The sequence below is a fragment of the Ruditapes philippinarum genome, unplaced genomic scaffold (genome assembly GCF_026571515.1).
Source record: "Ruditapes philippinarum isolate M1 unplaced genomic scaffold, ASM2657151v2 ctg391_1_1_1_1, whole genome shotgun sequence".
NCBI classification, from domain to species: Eukaryota; Metazoa; Mollusca; class Bivalvia; order Venerida; family Veneridae; genus Ruditapes; species Ruditapes philippinarum.
The window spans coordinates 172169-196645 of NW_026855204.1; the positions used below are offsets into that span (position 1 = coordinate 172169).

At 31.6% G+C, this 24477-nt stretch overlaps 1 protein-coding gene across 1 annotated transcript in view; it reads right to left on the reverse strand.

Annotated features, from left to right (window-relative positions):
* The window catches only part of LOC132742484 (probable Na(+)/H(+) antiporter nhx-9), a 49443-nt gene that overhangs the window by 18334 nt on the left and 6632 nt on the right, over positions 1 to 24477 (reverse strand). Inside the window, exons 3-10 of the mRNA XM_060730923.1 lie at positions 23259 to 23379; positions 21784 to 22040; positions 20032 to 20249; positions 19364 to 19566; positions 18484 to 18573; positions 17157 to 17227; positions 14248 to 14400; positions 9349 to 9475 (exon numbers count right to left, since the gene is read on the reverse strand). Of these exons, the coding sequence (XP_060586906.1) occupies positions 9349 to 9475; positions 14248 to 14400; positions 17157 to 17227; positions 18484 to 18573; positions 19364 to 19566; positions 20032 to 20249; positions 21784 to 22040; positions 23259 to 23379 (1240 nt within the window). The remainder of the gene's footprint in view (positions 1 to 9348; positions 9476 to 14247; positions 14401 to 17156; positions 17228 to 18483; positions 18574 to 19363; positions 19567 to 20031; positions 20250 to 21783; positions 22041 to 23258; positions 23380 to 24477) is intronic.

The window sequence follows — 24477 nt, forward strand, 5'->3', positions numbered from 1 at the left end:
ACAGTGCTTAACTAAAGACAAATTTACACTATACCCCAGGCACCTACATAAAATTTTACTATAATTAATCATAATAATCGTACAAGATTTGTCATTAAAGCCATTCTGATTAAAACTATCCTTTAAATGTTTAATCATGGCAGTTTCATAAAATTGATCATATGGGATTATTTTTCCTTCTTCGTATTACAAATCTATTATTTTATGTTGACACAATTAGATTTAAGAGCATAAAGCATTGAATAAACATAAAATACTGTAACATTCTTCCTCGACTGTGATAACTGAATTATTCACCAAAAAGGAAGCAAAAACACTATGATGTTTAATTTACAGGATTTTCAGCCATTGTTATGACTTTTAATTTACATGATTTTCAGCCATTGTTATGTCATTTAATTTACATGATTTTCAGCCATTGTTATGTCGTTTAATTTACATGATTTTCAGCCATTGTTATGTCATTTAATTTACATGATTTTCAGCCATTGTTATGTCATTTAATTTACATGATTTTCAGCCATTGTTATGACTTTTAATTTACATGATTTTCAGCCATTACTATGACTTTTGATTTTCAGGATTTTTAAGCCATTGCTTTAACTTTTAGTTTATGAATTTTCAGCCATGCTATGAATTTTAATTTACATGATTTTCAGCCATTACTATGACTTTTAATTTACATGATTTTCAGCCAATGCTATAACTTTCAATGTACAGGATTGTCTGCTGTTGCTATGACCTTGAATGTACACTTTTTCAGCGACTGTACAGGATTTTCAGCCATTGCTTTGACGTTTAATTTACAGCATTTTCAGCCATTGCTATGACAGTTAATGTACTGGATTTTTAGCAATTGCTATGACTTTTAATGTACAGGATTTTCAGCAAATGTACAAGATTTTCAGCTATTTCTATAACCATTCATGTATGGAAATTTTAGCCATTGACCTGACCTTCAATCAAAGAATAGATAATTTGATTTTCAGCCATTGCTATGACCTTTAATGTATTGGATTTTCAGCCATAATACTACAACCTTAAATGTACTAATTTCACCAATTGCTATGACCTTACAGGTTTTTCAGCCATTGCTATAACAACGAATGTTCTTGATTTTCAGCCATTGCTATAACAATATATGTTCTTGATTTTCAGAGATTGCTATAACAACTACAGTAAACTCCGCTTATAACGAACTCATTGGGACATTCAAAATCTGTTCCTTATATCCGGAGTTCCTTGTAAGCATATAGCGAATTAGTTCCTTGTATCAGAAGTTTTTATAGCGAACAGTTTTACATATAACGAACAAATTGTTTACCATCGTCCTCCTAGAAGAGCATTTGAGTAAGAGAAATAACTCTTGGTTTCGTCATTGTTGTCAAAAAAAGGAATAATTGCAATGTTGTTTTTTTAATATAATTTTTATTTATAAATATATCTATAAGATAATTATATGATATGTACCATATATGCAATATTGTTATTTATGAACGATACAGTATCATGCACAAAAATATCACTTTGCTTTGAAGAAGTCGCTAATTTTAGTTTGGGAATGTTTACAACTCTTCAAGTTAAATTCAACATCCAATGAATTTTTATGTGCATTAGACTCGAAGTATGACCTAATCTTGTGCAAACAATCAATAGCTTCATTTTTGACACAACCGGCAGATCATCTAAATAGATCTCGTCTTCGGAAGTTTGACTGTCATCGTCATTATTTGTTCCTAATATATCCGCTACATTCGGACAAGTTTTAATCTGTGCCGATGAAAACGAAAGTAGAAAATGCGTGATTTGTTTACGGATAGCCGATATTTTGGAGTTCGTTATAAAAGTGTAATTTTCTGTACTTTTTATAGCATTGGGACTAAAAAATGAGTTCCTTATAAGCGATAATTCCTTATAACCGTGTTCGCTGTAACCGTAATTTTTTACATTAAATAAAGAAGGGCAAAATTCGGGCCAAAAAAATTTGTTCCTTATAACCGGAAGTTCGCTATAACCGTGTTCGCTATATGTGAAGTTTACTGTAATGTTCTTGATTTTCAGCCATTGCTATAACAACTAATGTTCTTGATTTTCAGAGATTGCTATAACAACTTATGTTCTTGATTTTCAGCCACTGCTATAACATCTAATGTTCTTGATTTTCGGAGATTGCTATAACAACTAATGTTCTTGATTTTCAGCCATTGCTATAACAACTGATGTTCTTGATTTTCAGAGATTGCTATAACAAATAATATTCTTGATTTTCAGCCATTGCTATAACATCTAATGTTCTTGATTTTCAGCCACTGCTATAACAACTGATGTTCTTGATTTTCAGCCATTGCTATAACAACTAATGTTCTTGATTTTCAGAGATTGCTATAACAACTAATGTTCTTGATTTTCAGCCACTGCTATAACATCTAATGTTCTTGATTTTCAGAGATTGCTATAACAACTAATGTTCTTGATTTTCAGCCATTGCTATAACAACTAATGTTCTTGATTTTCAGAGATTGCTATAACAACTAATATTCTTGATTATCAGAGAATGCTATATCAACTAATGTTCTTGATTTTCAGCCACTGCTATAACAACTAATGCTCTTGATTTTCAGAGATTGCTATAACAACTAATGTTCTTGATTTTCAGAGATTGCTATTACAACTAATGTTCTTGATTTTCAGCCATTGCTATAACAACTAATGTTCTTGATTTTCAGCCACTGCTATAACAACTAATGTTCTTGATTTTCAGAAATTGTTATGACCTTGTATGAGCTTTAATTTTTCTTATTTATACATTAGCAGCATTTCAGGTACATATTATCGGAAAACACTTTTACACTGCATCTTAATCAGTCCTTACATATTCCCTACTTTTTTAAAATTTATTCTGAACAAATAAGAAAAATTATAATCATAAATCTGCCAAGCCACCATGTCAGTCTGACCTATACAATACTTACTTCTCTTAATGGGTGTAGTATGACATATTTATGGACATAATTTTATCTATAATAAACATAATTTAAAAGGCAAGACAATATATCAACTAATGATCATAAAATGAGCCGCGTCATAACAAAACCAACATAATGGGTTTGCGACCAGCATGGATCCAGACCAGCCTGTGCATCCGCGCAGTCAGATCAGGATCCATGCTGTTCGCTATCAGTTTCTTTACTTTGGCGCAGCTCAAATCATGACTCTTACAACATTTGTCTAAAAATACAGCATAAGGTAGCACCATACTATTCAATCTGCACTTCATTTGAAGTTTGTCTGCGTCTCTACATTCAAGTAAGATTTTTTAAATGGTTTTATCCTGCTTTCCATTTTGGAAACTACTGTCTGTTGATAATTTCTAGAGAATTTTAGTTTATACACATTTATTTTAGTTCGATTGTGTTGGAAGCTATAAGCTTATTGAAACACTCTCGAATCCGTTCCTGGAACCAACCAGTACTAAGCAATGAATGTTAAGTTTTTTGCTCAAGGAAACAACGGCTTGCCCCTGACAGGGTTTGAACCCATGCGGTCAGGAATCCTTAGATTACTAGTCGGACGCGTTAACCACTCGGCCACACCGACACAGTATTTTGACAATTATAATCACCTTCCATGGCCAAGAAGAAAATCAACAATAAGTTTAGTTTCATGTGAAGAACTTCCAAAAACATGTACATAATTTTTTTTTAAATCATTTTGACATTAAAAACAAAAACTACAATTTCTTTCAGTACTAGAACTTAATATTATTACTTAAAAGATCTTTCAAAATTTAAAAATGATTTTCCATCAGTACTCAAGTACTTTGTAAATTTTATGGCAAGTTGACGTGTACATGTACTTTTATAGCTAGGTTTAAATGACTTTCACATAAAGATTAAATACCATATGTACAGTGAAAAATTGTGATAAAATTTGACCAATCTGGTGTATTGTGTTACCAAAAATATTTGAGGTTCAAAAAGTACAGACACACTTTTGAGAATATTTATAATGCAAATAAATCAGATTAATCAAGGCTAAAAAACCAGCAAAAAGCAGGCATTTAAGCAATCAATTTTCATTATTTAAACTTCGATATAATCTTTACTGATATTTTCACTTTTGCCTACTCCAACACATAACAAAAAAGATCTTTAAATTCCATGTATGCAAAATATCTACACATTTCAGGCACCAGCCTTCCATAAGCCACCTGGATAGTTTCCTTACAGAAAAGAATTCAGTGTCCCTTGAACAAATATAACCTAGAGAAGTAAGAGGAAAACTGCTTAAAATTGCCAAGATCAACTTCACAGCAGTAGCCAATTTGGAAAGTTTGAGCTTTAGTTATGTTAAAAATCAAAATAACTCCTGACTGAAATATTTGACAGAAATGTTATTATGTCATAACCTTGTGGTGGAGTATACATACATGTAGTATCAAACTGCTGGAACCGTAACTGATCAGCCTTTGCCACCAGAAGAGAGGCCAGGCTAGCTTTCACATCTCTGTAGTCCTAGTTGGTTACTCAATTTTTACAATTTAACATTGCAATTCCTTAAAGGGACTCCACTCAAGTTTTTTGACATGACGAGACTGGAAATAATTTTCCGAGATTAATGTTTCATTTAAAGAAAGTCTAGACCAAAAGCGTATGTGCACAATTTCAAATCATTTGCTTGCTTCTTTCTTCCAAAATGATTGTTATTATCTGTAAAATGACAAAAAATTGACTAAATTGGGCTAAGAATAGCATAAACATACAATTTTCAATTTATTTATGTGTATTTTTCTTAATTATCTCTTACATATCTTAAATTCTTAAGAGCCCAAGCTCATCTGTATAAGAAATTCAAATGTTATGTTTTCAGGCCCTAAGACCTCAGTGGAGTTCCTTTAAACTTTGAGTGGACTGTTCCAACTTGAATGCAGGGCAAATCCATTACACAAATTCAGGGAGGTTAAAAGTGTTAAAACCATATAATATTTGCATACCATAAAAATTATAATTTTGTTGTTAATAAAATTCATAAAATACTTGTATGTATGTTTAGAATGTCAGTATTAATCCTATTAAAGTCTATTATCTACAACGTAGGTGATAAATATATCAGTAGTCGACCAATGTAACAAACAAGGGGTCATCTGTAGATTAAACAACCTGCATGTCAAGTACTGTACACACTTTATCAACTTTCAAATATATGTTAAATAATCTGTGCGGCTTAAGAATGTTTCACCTGAACCTATTAGAATGTGTGTCACAGAGGAGTCCACTACCTTGAATTAGAAACTTTACATTGTTCAACATTTTCATTATAAAGATACTATAAATCATAAATCAACTTCATGAAGTCTAGAAGTCCAGAAAAGCATGGCTTTATACTGGCAGCAGAGGTCATTGCCACTTTCATTGCTAAAATTGCCGTAGTCATTGCCACATTCATTGCTAAAATTGCCGTAGTCATTGCCACTTTCATTGCTAAAATTGCCGTAGTCATTGCCACTTTCATTGCTAAAATTACCGTAACCGATACATGTTAAAATATTTTTTTTTTTAAAAAGATTATTTTTCTAAGATGCTGTTAAAATGCTGAATCTTTAAGTTATAATAGTATCCAGTCCTTAAATGATAACTGTTGGATAAAGCTTTTAATATTTTACCTATATGACACATTATTTATATGTCAAAATTTTTACAAAATTATCTATAGAAAATTGCCGTGAGGACATTAATTTACTAGCACAAGATGTATGTTAGCATAGGCAGAATCCAAGCTTTGAAATCTATGTGTCCAGCGGCAATAAATATGCGTACTAGGATGCATGATCATGCATCACCGAGAACCCCGGTTAAAGCTTCGTAAACAAGATATAAATAAACATTACATGAAGCATGACTGTACTTTGAGAACAGTTACAGTAGAATTTTTTTATTAGTTTGTTGGAATACCTTGGTTGATATTGAAAAAATGTCAAGTTTGCAATTTATGCTATTTAATAAACTTCTACGTCATAAGAAGTCCCTGTTTTTATATCTTGCTATGTCAGTAGACAAATCAAGTGGTCAGAAAAGAATAACCTTATGTGGTTAACTGACATAAAAATGTAATTATATTATGCAATTAAAATGTCATATTCTAAATAAAGCTTACTTGAATAAGTAAATATAGTATTAAGTAGATATTTCAACTCGAAACAAGACATGTTTCTGAAACATTTTTGCACCCCCTACAACGTAACTCTGTCCTACTTCTACATAATAATAATAATAATAATAATAATCTTTTATTATAGTGACATGTGTTTTCGTACATGAAAATTACATATATACAATGTAAATAAAGAACACCCGGCCTTATAGGCCTATAGGTCACCTTAACAACAGTGTCAAATGCACATGAATATATACAAATGGACAATTGAAATAATAAGAGTCTGTGTAACATAATTACATATAACAGCTGTTTAGAGGCAAAATTAACGTTTAAACATAAATAACAAATGACCACTTTAAACATTAGGAATAATGGTTCTGTATTAAACTTAATTTGTATAGAGTCAGTATAAACGCTTAATATCATAATAGTTGTCGTGATACCGTAACATTTAGTTGAAATTAAATCATAATGTCCTATAATTTCTATTGGACAAGCTTTTGGTGATTACACACAGTAAGTCACAGTGTCCTTGATCTCTGGTAAGTCATGACTAGATTCCAAACCAAAATATATAGACATGAAGAACATAGAATTCTTTTGGGAATTTTTTTCTTCCAAAGTTGGCAGGTTGTTTTTTTGTTGTTTTTTTTCCTTTTTGCTTTTTTTCCCCTTAACTATCACACAGATATAAAAAAATATCAAAACACAGCTGAAATTATGACCAAGTAACCAGTATTTATCAATTTTTCATTGAAATCTAGAGAATGGTTTCATATTTTACAAGGAATTTAGGGATGGACAATCTTATCATATAAACAAAGTAGATAACTGGACATAAATGATGTAATTACTACGTACCTCCCATTTAATAAATATTGCATGTCCGTATTTTAAAATTTATGATTAAAGCAATGTTTTTCCTTATCAAAAGAAATTTGAAAACATTTCATAAAGACATACCATCATAAAAGACATACCACAGTTATCATAGTTAAAATGTTTTTAAAGTTACGGTCGTAATGACTTTTCTACATAAGGTTCACCCTACGTAAATAAAATATAGTAAAGTAAATATTGAAAGAATTAACTTTTTAAGACACTTAGAAGACACTGTCTATATAATTAGGAATGTTTATTATGTATAAACGTAATTAATTCATGATGATAAATAAAATACTGACATAAAATATATAGATTATATTAGCATACTGGATAAACATATATTTGATAACCTCTACACCAAATCTAACACACAGATCAAGGTTGCTGTGGCTTGCATTTACGTCACAACATCTATCTATAAATATCTATAATCTTTTTGAAACCACTCAAAAAAATACTTCCAATTTTACAATTACAATAATATCTTTCATATGTTGCAGTTTGGATCCGAATGTTCGTCCTAAGGGCACCCACCCATTGCTGGGTGGTCACGGGGATTGCCCAGGATAGATATTCCGATATGATCTGCTAACACATGTTACATATTTTTTCTTGCATATCCTACCATTCTAGCTATTATATATCTTTACCTCAATAAAACAATTTTTCATGAAAATTTTTGTCATTTCATCCGTAACAAATTTCTTACAATTGCATATGAATTTACAACTTCATTCATAACAGCCCAATGAGGTCATCATAGACATTCAGTTTCATTCCTTAATATGCCAAAATGATGTCATTTTAAACCATTTAATTCATAAAATGGGCTTAAATGATGTCATTTTAAAGCACACAACTCCAGCATGCGTAAAACTAACAGAAACACCAGTCTGATATGCAAAATAACTTCACCCATAAATGCTAAATACATCAAAATAAATGGACTTGACCATTTTTTAAACCAGGTAAAACCATTCATCAGCTTATGAAAAAATTTCAAAATATGTACTGAATGAACAGTGAACAGTGCAGAAAATGATTAGATGGCACAGATGTACTGGCTGACCTTTGTCTGCACTGGAAGCATGGGTAGAATCTTTTGCCGCCAGCAGGCTATAAGTTAATATAGTTATATCAGAAGAAAAATAATTTCTTTTGCTTCAATTATGACCAAAACCCTACTGATCTCTTCAAACAATATAACATAGTTGTAATAAATCGTATGTTCCTTACGCTCAAAAACAGGACAATGCAAAATACAAGATTAAATGTCCTTGTCAATATTTATGCATCTACAGCAATCAAAAGATAAAAGTTTTGTTCATATGTAAGTAAACATATAACGAGCGATGTATCATCATTTATTCAATGTCATGTCAATTGTTAATACTAAGAAATCTTCTTCAAGGAATTACTTACTTGAACAAAATTAAGAATTGATTAAGCAGTTAGGGGCAAGTGTGAAATCATTATTTTTCAAGTGTTTTTTTAGCTCTCCGGTTTCAATGCATAAATAAAGCCAATGTCTTCAAAGTGTTTTTTTTTCTTCTTCTTTATTTGTTTAGCCATCATTAAATTGTAAGATAGGGACAGAAATGGTAATATTAATTGATCAATGCTAAGCTTTAAGCAAAAAGATATAAGTTTGTATTTTTATATAATCAAACCTTACTTTTGATATAAAACAGATCGCAAGAACGTGTCAGACCATGTTTGATAGGTATTTGGCTATTTGATTGATTTTATTCCTAATTTGGTCTCAATTGTTATAAATTTTTTATTGATTAAACTTCCAGACAGAAAACATGGCTAGAAAAAATAAAGATAAGATTTGATATTGGATTACTGTCAATTTTTACTGTCAAATAACTCTGTATAAACTGTTGAAACTAAGATGTTCAGAATTACCTCCCTTTAGTGAAAATAGTAAATTGGCTATGCCATGCTTAATTGATAGATCCCTACTCTGACCTTTTATTAAAATAGCAAAGGATTTGACCACAAACATTGACATGTGCTCTTTTGTTAACAAAAATGTTCTGGTGAAATACTGATTGTATCCACTTATCTGATAATTAGAATCAGACAGGTCAGGGATCTATGGATTTCAGTGTATTGCCAATAAATTCCCTTATATCAACAAAGAACAATTTCAAATTGAAAGCAGGAAAAAAGTGTGGAAAAAATTGGTCATACTGCAAAGGGTGTAAAGACTGATTTGGCTGTATTCTTGTAGTATAGACCATTCATTAATACCACTATTTATCTAATAGTTAAATAAGAACGAAGAATGAAGAGGTTTACCCCTGCAGGTTTTCCAGCACGGAGAGCTTTTTGTAGAGTGACAGTTTCCTGATCTGTCTGGGATTGCATGATTGGACTGCTTTGTATCAGCGCCCTCTTGTGGTCCTCGTAAAGACTAGCACTTGACCTGAAAACACATGAACGGGGGTCATGAAATTCAATGAAAACAAGATTGCATTTGAGAAAAATGCTATGCCACCGCATGGTTCAAATTTCATAGCTGTACATCAAAGGACAAGAAAGTAGGTCACATCATCAAAATCTAAGTCACCTGATATCAAAGTTCAATTTTACAATTAAAACTGTGCACATGGTCAAAATGTCGTTGCTGTACATCAAAGGACAAGGAAGTAGGTCACTGTCCCCTTGGGCAAGGCATAATTTTGACCTAAGGGTTTAATTCATAACAATTTTGATACAGGTTCACCAAACAACATTTCAAGTCAAATATCTAAGCTATAGCTTTCTCCCATTCAGAAAACATTTGTTTTATTTTCTGTTTTTACTATGTGTACATAATGAGAATCACTGCCCCGGGGCAGGGCCAATTTTGACACCAGGGGAAAAATTTGAACAACTTTGGTAGAGGACCTATAAATGATATTATATATCAAACATCAAAGCTCTATGCCTTGTACCTTCAGACAAAAATATTTTTTTATTTTTTCACTATATGTACATAATGAAAATCAATGACCCCAGGGGCGGAACTAATTTTGACCCCAGGGCTATAATTTGAACAATTTGCAAGAGGTTCACTACACAATGTTTCATGCAAAATATCTTAACTCTAGCCTTTGTAAATTTAGAGAAGATGATTTTTTAAGTTTTTACTATATACATATAAGGAAAACCTATGGCCCCCGGGGGGGGGGGGGGGGGGGGGGCTAATTTTGACACAAGAGGCAAAATTTGAATAACTTTTGTAGAGTACCTTTAGATGATATTATTTAACAAATATTAAAACTCTAAGCCTTGTACCTTCAGACAATAAGATTTTTTTATTTTTTACTATATGTATAAATTGAAATCAATGACCCCCAGGGCGGGGGCAATTTTGACCCCGGGGCTATAATTTAAACAATCTTGCTAGAGGTTTACTTCACAATGTTTCATGCAAAATATCTAACCTCTAGCATTTGTCAATGCTAGAAGATTTTTTTTTGAAGTTTTTACTATAAGTTTTTACTATATACATATAACGAAAACCAATGACCCCCGGGGCGTGGCCGATTTTGACCCCAGAGCTATAATTTGAACAATCTGGGTAGAGGTCTACCAGACAATGCCTTATGCAAAATATCTAAGCTCTAGGCCTTTTGGGTCTTTACAAGAAGGTGTTTTAAGTTTTTACTATATATACATATAGGGAAAATCAATGACCCCGGGGCGGGGCCGATTTTGACCCAAGGGCTATAATTTGAACAATCTTGGTAAGGGTCTACCAGACGATGCCTTATGCAAAATATCTAAGCTCTAATTCTTTTTGGTTTTACAAGAAGGTATTTTAAGTTTTTACTATATGTATATAGTGAAAATCAATGACCCCCGGGGCGGGGCCAATTTTGACCCCAGGGCTATAATTTGAACAATCTTGTAAGAGGTCTACCAGACAATGCCTTATGCAAAATATCTAAGCTCTAGGCCTTTTGGGTCTTTACAAGAAGATTTTTAAAATTTATTCTTATAATTCCTTTTGGTTGCCATGGCAACCAGATTTCTGCATGGAATGAAATTCTTTGAACAACTTTGGAAGCCCTTCACCCAAGGAACAATCCTGCCAAGTTTGGTTGAAATTGGACTAGTGGTTTTTCACAAGAAGATTTTTTAAGTTCACTATATAATCTATATAACACACACACAAACACACACACTAACACACACACACACACAGGTGAATCGCTATATGTAAAAAAACTTGTCAAACATATGAATGTGGAATGAATATAACTGTGATAAACATTCTGTGATTTGTATCTACTGACATTTAGTGTGGCTTTACATCTCATACAATACAGAACTTCCTTGGAAATAAGATTCTTTTTCTTTAATGCTACATATGCTTTCATATTGTCAGGCATATTGTTCATGCTCTCCGGTTATTGTAAGTGTATGAAAGCATTTGTCATGTATTTTCTTGTTAAACAATATACAATTATAGCAAGTCTACAACAGATTCAAACACATTGTTATCATTCAGGATTCTGAAATAAGTTGATTACTCTTGACCAACATTTTTTTGTCTAGGGTCTTGAAACTGCTAGGAAACCAGTAGTTATATTGTTATCTTTCTTGCTAAAGCCTAGTTTCAATCACTCAACCCTGGGATTAAAGGTTCAAGCGCAAATTGAGTTAAGTTTGATCAGGTTGACACCATATAAATGCTCAAAATAAAACCTAATATTTTAAGCAATGAGAAATTTTTAATCACTGGCCAATCCCATTTGTGTGTGGTTAATAGACAAATGGGTTTAATTCAGAGTAATAAGGAATGAATATTTCTTTGAAAAATCCCATCAAGACTAATTTTTATTTTCCCAGACTATTTTATCAAGTCACAAGGATATTTTGGATATATGTTACGTGTATTCACAAGAAAATGAAACGGTCCCATGTTACAAAACAGTGTCTGGATGAACAAATTGTAAATTTTTATCTAATAGTTAACTTTTAATATTTAAAAGAAGGAAATGCCCCAGGGTTTTAGAATCAGACAGATAAGCAAAATTATTTGATTAATCATTGTAAATACAAAATAAGACAGAATTTCTCCATACCTTAAAGGGACATCCTTTAAATATACATGTTTTCTGGTAAAATGAATATATACAAAATCATCATTAAGTGTGAAGACAATTTCAATGGCTCCCATGGAATCTTTTTCATTAACTGTTTGTTATTGTTTTGTGTTTTTCTGTTTTTCAAGTATGATAAACTTTTGATGAATCATGAAAGACAACTTTAAATTTATGAAATCTTTAACTACCGGTAGTAGCACATTATCATCATTAAAACTCTCGATAGTAATCTTTCTGTCAAAAATTAATATAAGTATTGCTAGAGATTCTAGTGAATAAATACATGCTTCAGAAATGGATATAAATGCCAAAAACACGAAAAATATTTTGTGTAAGCCTTCAGTTTGATTGTGTAGGAAGCTATGAGCTTATAACACACTCTCAAATCTGTTCCTGGTACCAACCAGTATTGAGCAATGAATGTAAAGTTTGTTGCTTAAGGAAACAACGACTTGCCTCCTGAAAGGGTTTGAACCCATGCAGATAGTGAGCTGGCAGATGACTTGAGTCTGATGTGTTAACCACTCAGCAATTGTAATAAACACATTTCTTCAGCTCTTAAGCACTCATAAATTGGAAAACATTAAAGTTGTGTTAAGTATTAACTAACTCTTAACTTGCTGGAACTGAAAGTGATTAGCCCTTTACCACTTGTATAAAGAGCCAAGCCAGCCTGCATGTCTTTGTACTCTGACTAGGTTCTATACTGCTAAATAGCTCAGGTTTCTATTCTGCTAAATAGCTCAGCTTCTATATTGCTAAATTACTCATTTTTTTTGTATTTTTGATATTGAAATGACTTATTTTACTAATGGACTGTTCCAAATTCAAAACAGAACAAATCCATTACAAAACTTCAAGGTGTTAAGGGTTAACCTATTTTCCTATTTTATATAAACTGACACAAATAATTTGTTTTGATAAATTACAGCAATCTTATGTAATAACATGTACATTACTACAACTGACAGTTTAGTTGACATAATTTGTCCTCACATTAATTTTAAAGTGATTATTTTACAAATGAGGGGACATTAAAATGTCATATTGCCTACAGGCATAACATCTTGCAAATATTCATCATTTTGACAGCTATGCATACCTAATATCAATTGGTATCATCCTTAAAAATGTAACAAACTTAAAGATATTAAAATATTCATGTCATTCTACCTTTTTTTTACTGAACATTGTTTTCATGTATGTTTGGTTTTATATGCTGATATTAAAACATTTTAAGGGTTGACAGCATGACTGTTGTAAGTCCTTCTTAATTTCATAAAAGTTACTGCAGTTTTGCAGTCAAACCCCAATTTATGGTCATATCATCGACGGCATATGCACCTAACAGGTTTACCTGGATTACTAACCAGTATTTACCAATTTCTATGGAAGTGACTGAGTTATTATTCCACATGATTTCTGAAATCAGAATCAGCTGCGAGAGACAAATTACCACTAGACTTAAAAGTCTGTGATCAAGTGTCATGGAAATTTTTGCCTCACTTCAATTTAACCAAAGCTCAATGAAATTTTCTGACATGAATATGAGCCGCGCAATGACAAAACCAACATAATGGGTTTGCGACCAGCATGGACCCAGACCAGCCTGCGAATACGCCCAGTCTGATCAGGATCCATGCTATTGGCTATCAGTTTCTCTACTTGTTATAGGGTTTGTAAGTGAACAGCATGGCTCCTGATCAGACTGCGCGGATGTGCAGGCTGGTCTGGATCCATGCTGGTCGCAAACCCACTATGTTGGTTTTGTTGTGACGTGGCTCATCTTTCCCTCCTAGGCTTCCTGCAAGATTTGCCTGATTCATAGTTTGCAATATAGTTTATATATTTTGTAATTTGATAAATTTAAACAAAAGCCATATTGTTATCACAGACACATGGGGTTTGGAGCTCAAAACACCTTTACAATCCAAATAAAATGCATATTTGTCAATCCCAGCACATATACTTATCATATATATCAAAAAAATTCAATATAAGCCATTTTGAAAAAATTTCATATTTCAACGTCTATAAATGATGTAAATAAATATAAATGATGTTTGACAATGGATTATTAACCAAGAATATGTTCACATACCCTGCAACCATCTTCATGTTGGAAACACTTGTACCCTTAATGGCCTCTTGTTCACTATATGCATGATAAACTTTCACTATTTTGGCAGCTTTCGGTTTTGCCTTCTCTTTCGCAAGTATTGGCTGAAGGTATTTATGATTAAAACGTCGGAATCTGAAATTACAAAAAAATATATTTGTGATTAAAATGGCTAAATCATTTTCCGTTCAAGCAGGGTAAGAATTAAGGCTAAAGTAGTCACCTTAGTAACAGTCAAGACTTCAATAAAAGACTATTTTATTGACTCTTTAATTTTAACATTACATCTAAAGATAATGTAACATTAAAGGGTTATCAGTTAAGAGTTTGCTGATCTGGAAACTGTATTTGACACAAGCGGAAAAGCAGCATCACGCAAGGTTCTGATATCAAACTATTCCAGTAGAATTCATGGGAGTCGAATACAAGTGATAGATCAAGAAAATCTTTCAAAATTAATGACCTTTTTATTATAAACCTCCTTGTATTAAACCCTTAAAGACATGCTGGAGCCAAAAGTCATTAAACTTTGCCACTGGTATATACCCATCATGCTGGTCTGTACATGCATGTGGTCTGACCAGGCTCTATACTGTTGGGTGCTCAATTTTTTGTATTTTCATACTAAAATCTCTTAAGACTTTCAATGGATTGTTCCAAAATTATAAAACTGGGCAAATTCATTATATAAATTCCACAGGTAAAGTGTTTAACTATATATTTAACCGTAATACAGTATTATGTCAGCTAAGTCAAATTTGGATCGTACTTGTATATAATACAAATTTTCTGTCTGTCTTGTCTCATGAAAGAAGATGCTGCATGCAGTCATATAAGCAAATTAATAAAATTGTTCATTTTCACACCTATGATAAGCAGGAATTTGTGTAACAAGTATTAATTTCCATATTATAATTTATACAATAAAATAAGTTGCAAATTCTGTTTCAAAAGTCTATATATAAAAAAAAATAAATAAGTGTATCTTATGGTTGATTTAGGTCAGTCTAAATACATAACCCATACTTGTAACTAAATCAATTTTAAAGGAATTAACCTAATTCTGAATGTCAGATAAATCTAAATATTCAACCTAGTTAAGGTGAATAAATCACTATATTTTGTGTGGCCATCACAGCTTGTTACTTTAATGTAAATTGACATTAAAGGAGCTTGACTGATGTCAAAATTTGAAAATCTGACAAAGATTGACTGGAGCACTTAAAACTGAAAACATGAAACTATTATAAAATAAAGAAATAAACTCAGAATTAAATTGAAAATCAATATTTCGTGCCATTCTTTGCCTGATTTGAGTTAACTGCATTTTAACACTTTTCATTACTAGGTCATTTTGCACATACAAAAAATTATTAAAGAGAATTGGTCTATTATGGAAAGTTTTTAATATAATATAGAGATTATAGATTGCAGCATCTTACGTAATGTACTGGTATATATACAGTATTTCCCATCAGACACTGTGTTGTCAAAAATATGACAAAACTAATGACCAAAGGGTTATTGCTGCATATGCTGACATGTTATAGGTCATTTCTGTGAAAATGAAGATCTTAAGTTTCCCCTAAGTCTTCCTTATTTGTGTAACTGACAAAATCTCTTTTAATAAGGATGATTTTAAATTCTTTTTAAAAATTGCAAAAATATGCAGGCATTCTGCTTTAAATTTACACTCCAAAATACACTCCATATAAATCTATGTAAGTGCTCTCCAATAGTGTAACATGTGTGCATATAATGCTTGAAACAAGTTCTTATGATAATTTGATTAGATAAAAATAAAGGGGAGATAATGCAGGATACAGATAAAGTGTAGTCTCAATTTTTAAACATACTTTAGTTGTAATAGATGATAGAAACATTTTATACTTTATGTTGATAAACCATGCAAAGTAAGAATGTAATCTAGGCCTAGCTTCAAAAAAAATTCATCCGTCACCATGAACCTTAAAAAATTCAAACATTCTCGGAGGTAAGCTTTTTAAACAAATTAATAAAAAGAACTAACTTTTTTTTCCCCTGTTTTTTTTTTTTTTTTTTTTTTTAATTAACTTAACCAGTGAAGAGATAAAATGGAACAACACAGCTATTCCACTTATATTTAGTCTCTTAAACAGGACTTTCGTCATTTTTGTAGGCCCTTTTATTGTCGGAGAGCTATGGCCAAATAGTCATTTGCAATGAAATAAAGTCAATTGTTGTTTTTTGTTCTGTTTACTTTAAGATGACATCAAATTATAAGTATGTTTAAATAGCTTGTATATATCAGTAATTATATTTGATATACCAGTTCCAACCACACAGGTCTTAAATAATTAATAGTGACAGTTAATTTTAAATGATATTATAACATACCTGTAAAAGGTACACCAATAATAACTAGAGTTATCACTTAAGGTGATTAATAGCAATCACCAGCAATCTTTACTTGTAGCCGTGACCTTAGCTAGTGACCCTTGACTCAAGGGGGTCAAAATGCAATCCCAACAAGGGTTTCCAAATAAGGTTACTAAATACCACGTTTCATTGCAATATCTCATTCGTAACTGCAGTTATTGTCGGGAAAACATTTTTCTATTTTTTAGTAGTGATGATCTTGACCCCAGGGGAATCAAAAGCTATACCAACCGGGGTTATCTACCTAAATGTTGCTCTATACAATAACTCATTCCAAACTCTAGTTATCGTCTGGAAACCATGAATTAGACCAACAAGCTTCATTTCAGGGGGAATAATTATGTATTCACTGCCTTACGACTTGTGTATCAACAACTTGGTAACGTAAGTATGCTTATAATTGTCAAGTATGTTTATAAAAGTAACGTATATTCATAATAGTAACGTAAGTATGTATATAACAAATGACATACCTTGTCCTCATCAGATTGTGTGATGAACTTGACACCAAGTCTTCTAATCCAGCCATCAAATGATCAATCATCTGTTTTATATATATAAACAAACATTATACGGTGGTAAAATATACTTTATTCAAAGTTAAAAAATTTTCAAACTCTCAAAATGTTTCTCTTATCTGCACACCCTTTCATTGAAAATTCTAAAACATATAAATTTTATCACAACACAAACAAATGGTCTACCAATTAAAGTCTGCCTATTAGTATTATAGCTTCAATTCTTTAAATACTTTAAATTTGAAAAAAAATTATTTTCTACAAAGGGGTCATGCAACTAAAAAAAGCAAAAATATGACAACGATATCAAAGAAATAATATTCTTTCTTATGTTACAGACACATGTTTATTTCTTAAAAAACGTTTGCCCATAAGCCTTAACTGTACATGTATTTATCTCATTCATTTTTTTTGTGTCGCCTCTACGGAGTAGTGGCGACATATAGGGATCACTTCTCCGTCGTCTGTCTGTCCGTCTGTCTGTCTGTCCGTCCGTCACAAAACTTGTCCGGACTACTCCTCATAAACTACTGGTGCAATTTCATCCAAACTTTACAGGAATGATCAGTACCAAGTCTAGTTGTGCATATTGTCAGCATTTTCCAGTTCAATGATTTTTGTCAGAGTTATGGCCCTTTAATAATTTTTAATTTTAAAGTTTGTCCGGACTACTTCTCTTATACCACTAATGCAATTTCAATGAAACTTTACAGGATTGATCTGTAGCTCAAGTCCTTGTGCATATTGCACGGGTTTTCCGGTTGAATGATTTTTGGCTGAGTTATGGCCCTTTGATAAAAAGGTGTTTTTTTCTGTGTGTTGCCAGATACACAAAAGCTTGTCCGGACTACTCCTCATAAACTATTGGTGCAATTTCATCCAAACTTTACAGGAATGATCAGTACCAAGTCTAGTTGTGCACTGTCCGTCTGTCTGTCCGTCTGTCACAAAATTTGTCCCAACATGAAATTTGCCATCATGAGGCGACACATGTGATTACTGATCGCTCTTGTTTTATGAGTAAAATGCAAGTATGAAGATCAACTATATCATATAATTGGCAGCATTCCCCAGTGGTTAAAGTGTAGGACTAATAATCTTAGGATTCCTAACTGTGTGGTTTAAAACCCCGTCAGGAGCAAACCGAAGTTTCTGTGAGCAAGAAACTTACACTTATTGCTTAATATTGGTTGGTTTCAGGGTGTTTCAATAACCTTATAGCTTCCAACACCATCAAACTAAAATAAATTAGTATAAACAGTAAAAGTATCACTATACTTACAGTTTCATGAATTTTCTCATTAAGACTTGGATCTTCTTCAGTCTGTCTTTTCACTTTTAATGCATTTACAACTGGTTTAACTGATATACCCTTCAAATACAAAAAATAAATAAGTAAAAAAAAATAACATACATGAATTCCTACTTTAACGTTGATGATAACAATTGATAACAATCATAGTTTAACTTACACACAATGAGATGTAATTCTTATAAAATTTTCACTGTACTGGAGATATATATCACAGATTATTTGTATCAGTTTCTAATAATGTTTCCAGGCAACCAGTTCTAAAATTATACATAGTCATGACTTTTATCACGAGCCATATATTATTTGCATGTTCTCAGGTTATTAAACTTTTGTGCTTGTGAATGGTGTTTCCTACAAACAGTATCAACTTTCGACTTTAAGTTATAAAATTTAACAAAATTGTAAATAACTTCTAACTACTGTTATATTTTATTCCTTTTAAACTAGTTTATCAAAATATTGAATTAAACTAAAGCTGTTGCTAGAGAACATGGGCAGGAACATATGTGTATACTGCAGCAGTATCAAAAAAATATTCGCAAACAAAATGCAATAATAAAAAAAAATCCTGCAATCTCGTAATTTACTACAGTCCTACACGAGTTTTAAGGATTATATTGCACTTTATTATCAACCATATTGTACTGGGTTTGGTAATAAGTGTTAGTGTTAATTTTGACTTAATTTTATCATTAAAATTTAATCCTCTCCTTTATAAGTTTAAAGGATTATATTGTACTATATCACCATCAATACTGTTCTGGGTAATGTGTGTTAGTGTTATTTTTGATGGAAATTTATCATTCAGACAATTTGATATAAATATGAAAAACAAACAAATACCTACCTGAATAAATACTGTGAAGAAAACAATAATAATGGTTGCCGTGACAAACAAACGTTTCTCTGGTACTAATTCTTCCTCCAATGAGAGAGCAAGACAAAATGCGATTCCCCCTCTTAGGCCTCCGTACGCCATGATGAATTGATCAATCTTCGTTAATTTTACCAGACGACGTCGGTTTAAAAACCAGGAACATATTATTACACCTGGAATAGATGAACAGATCTTAGAAAACAGTTTTGTTAAACATTTTTTTTTTGCATGAAATATAAATAAATGTTTATAAAATATGAAATATGTACAAAAATATATTTTTAAGTAAGTTATTATTGATACAACTTACAACAAGAGTTACAAAAAATATCATATTTACTTTTAACTCAAATGCATTTTGGTTTTTGAGACATTTTCATACGACACATAGTCCCCCTTATCCAAGTGCTAACTTCACATCCCTTCTTTTGTTGTTTGTAATTTTCCTACCTTAGAATTATCATTTTAGTTTTGATGTGTTGCTCCTTCTTTTGTTTGTTTTCCTACCATAGAATTGGGTATCAAATCTAAATCTGGTATTTAAACAATACGCTAGTCATTTCTGGTTTCATAATAAAATAAATTTCTACAAATAATCTTAAAAGTACATGTATTCCAATTACTTTGTAATCACTCACCTATTACCCTGAAGAAAAGACAAAAAAACAATGCAAAAAATATAAATGCAAGGTTCCAGTCTAACGTGTCAACAATTGTGGACAGTCCAAGGAACATAAAGATCACAGTCTCGGAGATGTTTGCAAGCATTTTCATGAAGTATTTTATAGTAACAGCAGTCTTCTTGGATACGTTATGCTCCATATAGTGACGAAGAGCAATACCACCAAATGATAATCTGTGAAAAAAAAAATCAAACATATAGTGCCTGCGAACTTACTTAAATGTTTTAATTTTTAATCCTTACCATGCTTAATATCTTAACTGGAATTGTCCATCTTTAAATCTTGACAAAACCATCCATCATATTTAGAGTATATTTGATGTTAAGCTAACAATGCAGACCATGATCAGATGGCATAGATGTGCAGGTAGATTGTGGTCAGCACTGGTCACATGGGTAGATTCAGTCACCCCCAACAGGTTAAGAGTTAATTTTTAATCAAACTATATGAATACATTTTAACTGTGATTGGAGTTCTTTTGTTTAACTTTCTCATCTTGTCTTTCAATAATGACTATTGTTAAAACCAAAATCAAAGATAAACACCAATTTTTTCTCAATAATTTACAAAATGAGGGCAAATTAATCTTTTATAATGAATAAACAAATATAGTAATTGCTTTCTCATTCAAATTAAACTCACAACATAATAAAGTTAATATGATATGATCATATCACATTTATTTTGCTTCAATGATATCAAATACAACTTAATACTTAAGACATAGTATGCTCAAATTTGATATTTGAAAATATTGATATTGCTTCACAGTCTCTTTGTAAATATAAAATAAATACGTTTTGACATAACACAAATAAGATAATATTATTATTATTATGTATATTGTTTAAACTCTTCACACTATAGGTGGCCACACATAATGAATATGTGTCATTAAAAAATCTGTAAGTTTTTTTTAAGAGAGGACCAAATTTACTTGACCAGAAATAGGGCATACAGCTTCCCATACATAGTTTGTACATGTACATCTTTTATTCAAATTAGACATATTCCATAAGAATTTCCTAGATGTCAGTAACATTGGGCGATAAAAATATTCTACTCGAAGATGAGCATAGATCAATAGAGTAATTCTGTTTCTTTGCATCCATTTGTAAATGCTGATATAAATATCATTTATCAGTATAATAAGCTATTCTATTAATCTTATTCTAACAAACAATCCACTTTAAACTCATCATATTCCGAATGACCTAAACAAATTGACCCCCAGCTGACCAGATTTTTAAGTGGAGTACTGTAGTATCATTATCCAGCCAATAATCCCTGTTTGACCATTACCATGCTATATAAATTATCTTAACTGGACTTTATAATCTTTCAATTTTAACAAAACTATTCATCACTGTTAGGGAATATTTTACAACAAGTACTGACGGAAAAGCGAACAGTGCCGATCATGATCAGAGGTCACAGATGTGTCGGCTGATCTTGGTCTGCACTGGTTGCATGGGTAGAATCAGTAAATGTAAAGAGGCTAAGAGTTAAATCAATATCATTTGTAGTACTGAGTAGAAAGGTCTTAAACAATTTTACATGTTACCAAAGAAAAAATGTAAAACGCATGTGCGATCTGAAAATCTCACAACCTAAAGTATGCATTTTAGGAACCACATGACCCCTAAATGCATATATTCTTAAAATGATATTAATTTGTAATTTTTATAAATTTGTTAGTAAACTTACGCTAGAATGCCGGATAGATGCATCATTTCGGATGTTAAATACATGAGGTAGCCAAGGACAAAAACGAACAGTGGTTCGATAACTTTCACATGATCGGTAAACTTTGTGATGAACCCGCCAAATAGTCCAAACAGTATGCCGATGAGGGAGCCTCCGAGGGCAATGATGAAAAATGAGCCGATACCCGTGGCCACATCAATTGCGATAATATTCTCTTCTCCTAACTCGATAAATCCTTCCATCATGTGATAAAGTACCTAAAGACAACAAAATAAAGCAACACATTAAGAGATCTAATAAGACCTTTGATAAAATAAGAATGTAATATACTATGCTTACCTCTATATCACATAAAATTATTTGTCGCCTGGTAATACTTCAAAGGTTTTGATTCTATTTTATACATGCATGTAGCAATGATGGTAGAATTATTCAAATTTATCACATAAAATAAGGCTCAGGAGTAAAATAAAGCCATTTAATAAAAACAATATTACAATGAAATAACACTTTGATACGACATCATTTTTAAAGCTAGAGCCTCACATGTCATGATTTTATTCAACTCATTCAATAAATTTAGTATTACACCTACACTCATTCAATATCCTCTATATCTGTTACTATTTTTAAATCATCATTGTTATTCTAGTATGACATCAATATGGCATAAATAAAAAATGTATTGTTATAAAGAAAATTCTAAGTATTTTCCTTAATTTCCACATAACAATGAACATTTTGGACAAACAGTATACAGAATCGTGGAAACATAAACACGGAGATTTTGCTTCAACTTATCTTTTGACATAGATCTATGTGTTTAAAAACTGTCATAATATCTCATATTTACTTCTAGCACAACATGCTGTAAATAATTTATAAAAATCAATTTAAAAGCAAGATTTTCCATAAATACTTCAATTGCGTCAAACTTGAAGCTAAAAGTAAAAATAAACAACTTAAAGATCAATTTATGCAGATTTATTGATTCTGATTTCCTGAATTCACATTAAAACACATAAGATTATTTTCTTTTTCTCTGTATAATAACTCTTATATCAGTATCTATAAAATCTTCTAAGAAACTCAATAAAACAAATAAACAGCGCTTTGTGGTCTTTAAGAATTTGCATTGAAGGTTTTGAAATATTTTGGTCATAACGAAAAATGATAAATGGAAAATCTAAAATATGATTGAAGAGTCTTAAGGTGCTCCAGCTATCAATAGCAAAAATCCTTGCAAACGTTTTTATTCATTTTCAATTTTGGGGATATTATGCTGAATATTTGAAGTTGCTCATCTTACAGTATTATGTATACATGTATATAGAGTCTTGTCCAACAGCAAGGACGTGCAGGGTCTGGCCGGGCTCTATACTGGCAGCCTATGTTACATGTAAACACTTTCGGTTCCAGTAGGTTAAGGGTAAACAGTCGAAAAAAAAGGTCTTTTTTAAAGAAAAGAGGCATACCACTGTAACACCATCATTGAGCAAGCTTTCACCGAATACAATGATGTAAAGCATCTGATTGACATGGACTTCCTCAAACACCGAGATCACAGCCACCGGATCAACGGCAGAAATAAGGGCGCTGAAAATAATGAAAAATAGACTTTACAAACACTACTGTATACTCAAAAGAATATCTGAAATATTTTTATTGACGTCTGATATGAAATAGAAATGAGCCGTGTCAAGACAAAACCAACATAATGGGTTTGTGACCAGCATGGATCCAGACCAGCCTGCGCATCCGCGCAGTCTGATCAGGATCCATGCTGTTTGCTTACCAACTCTGTTACAAGTAGAGAAACTGATAGCGAACAACATGGATCCTAATCAGACTGCGCGGAGGCGCAGGCTGGTCTGGATCCATGCTGGTCGCAAACCCATTATGTTTGTTTTGTCGTGACACAGCTCAAATTGTAATGTTTCACCTACACTTAGAAATAGCTTACAGATCGAACTCCTTGGAAACTATAGAACTAAGATCTCTTTAGTTTGCAATGCAATTAACTTAATGACATTTTCTACACTACACAATACATCAATATTACATCAAATGATCTCTTTAAATCATTTAATCCCCTCTACAGACAATTATAGTAAAGGTGAAACATATTTTAATTTCAGATATTGATTGAAAAATACACAGTCACTTTAATTTCTAAAAATCTTTTCTTCATTCCCCATACAACAAAGGAGTAACAAGAAAGACAGCGACTAATTTAAGTCTTTTATCAATTAATTATCAATCAAAATAATTTAATTCTTTTATCAATTAATTATCAAACTAATTAAAGTATTTTATCAAGTTGTGTGAAATGCTATAGCAAAACTAGAAAAGGTGGAGAGAAAAAAAAACTAAAAAAAAAAAACTCTTTTAAACTTTAAACAATCATGATCAAGTCAATATCTGTATAAAGGATATATACACATATACACTGTTTTATATAAATCTAAAAATCAAAAGACTATCTTTAGTATCTTATTAACTTAAATTGGACAACAACAAAGGTCAAACAAGTCCAAGAGGTTGTGGTGCTGAGTTTAAGCACATGTTAACTGTTTGAATAGATTCTTTTTCTCTTTTGCTCGAATCACCAAAATTAGTTTTTCCCACAATTTTCATACCATTGTTTAAGTACATGTATATACCATGTACAAAGTAATTGTTTAATCAAACTCG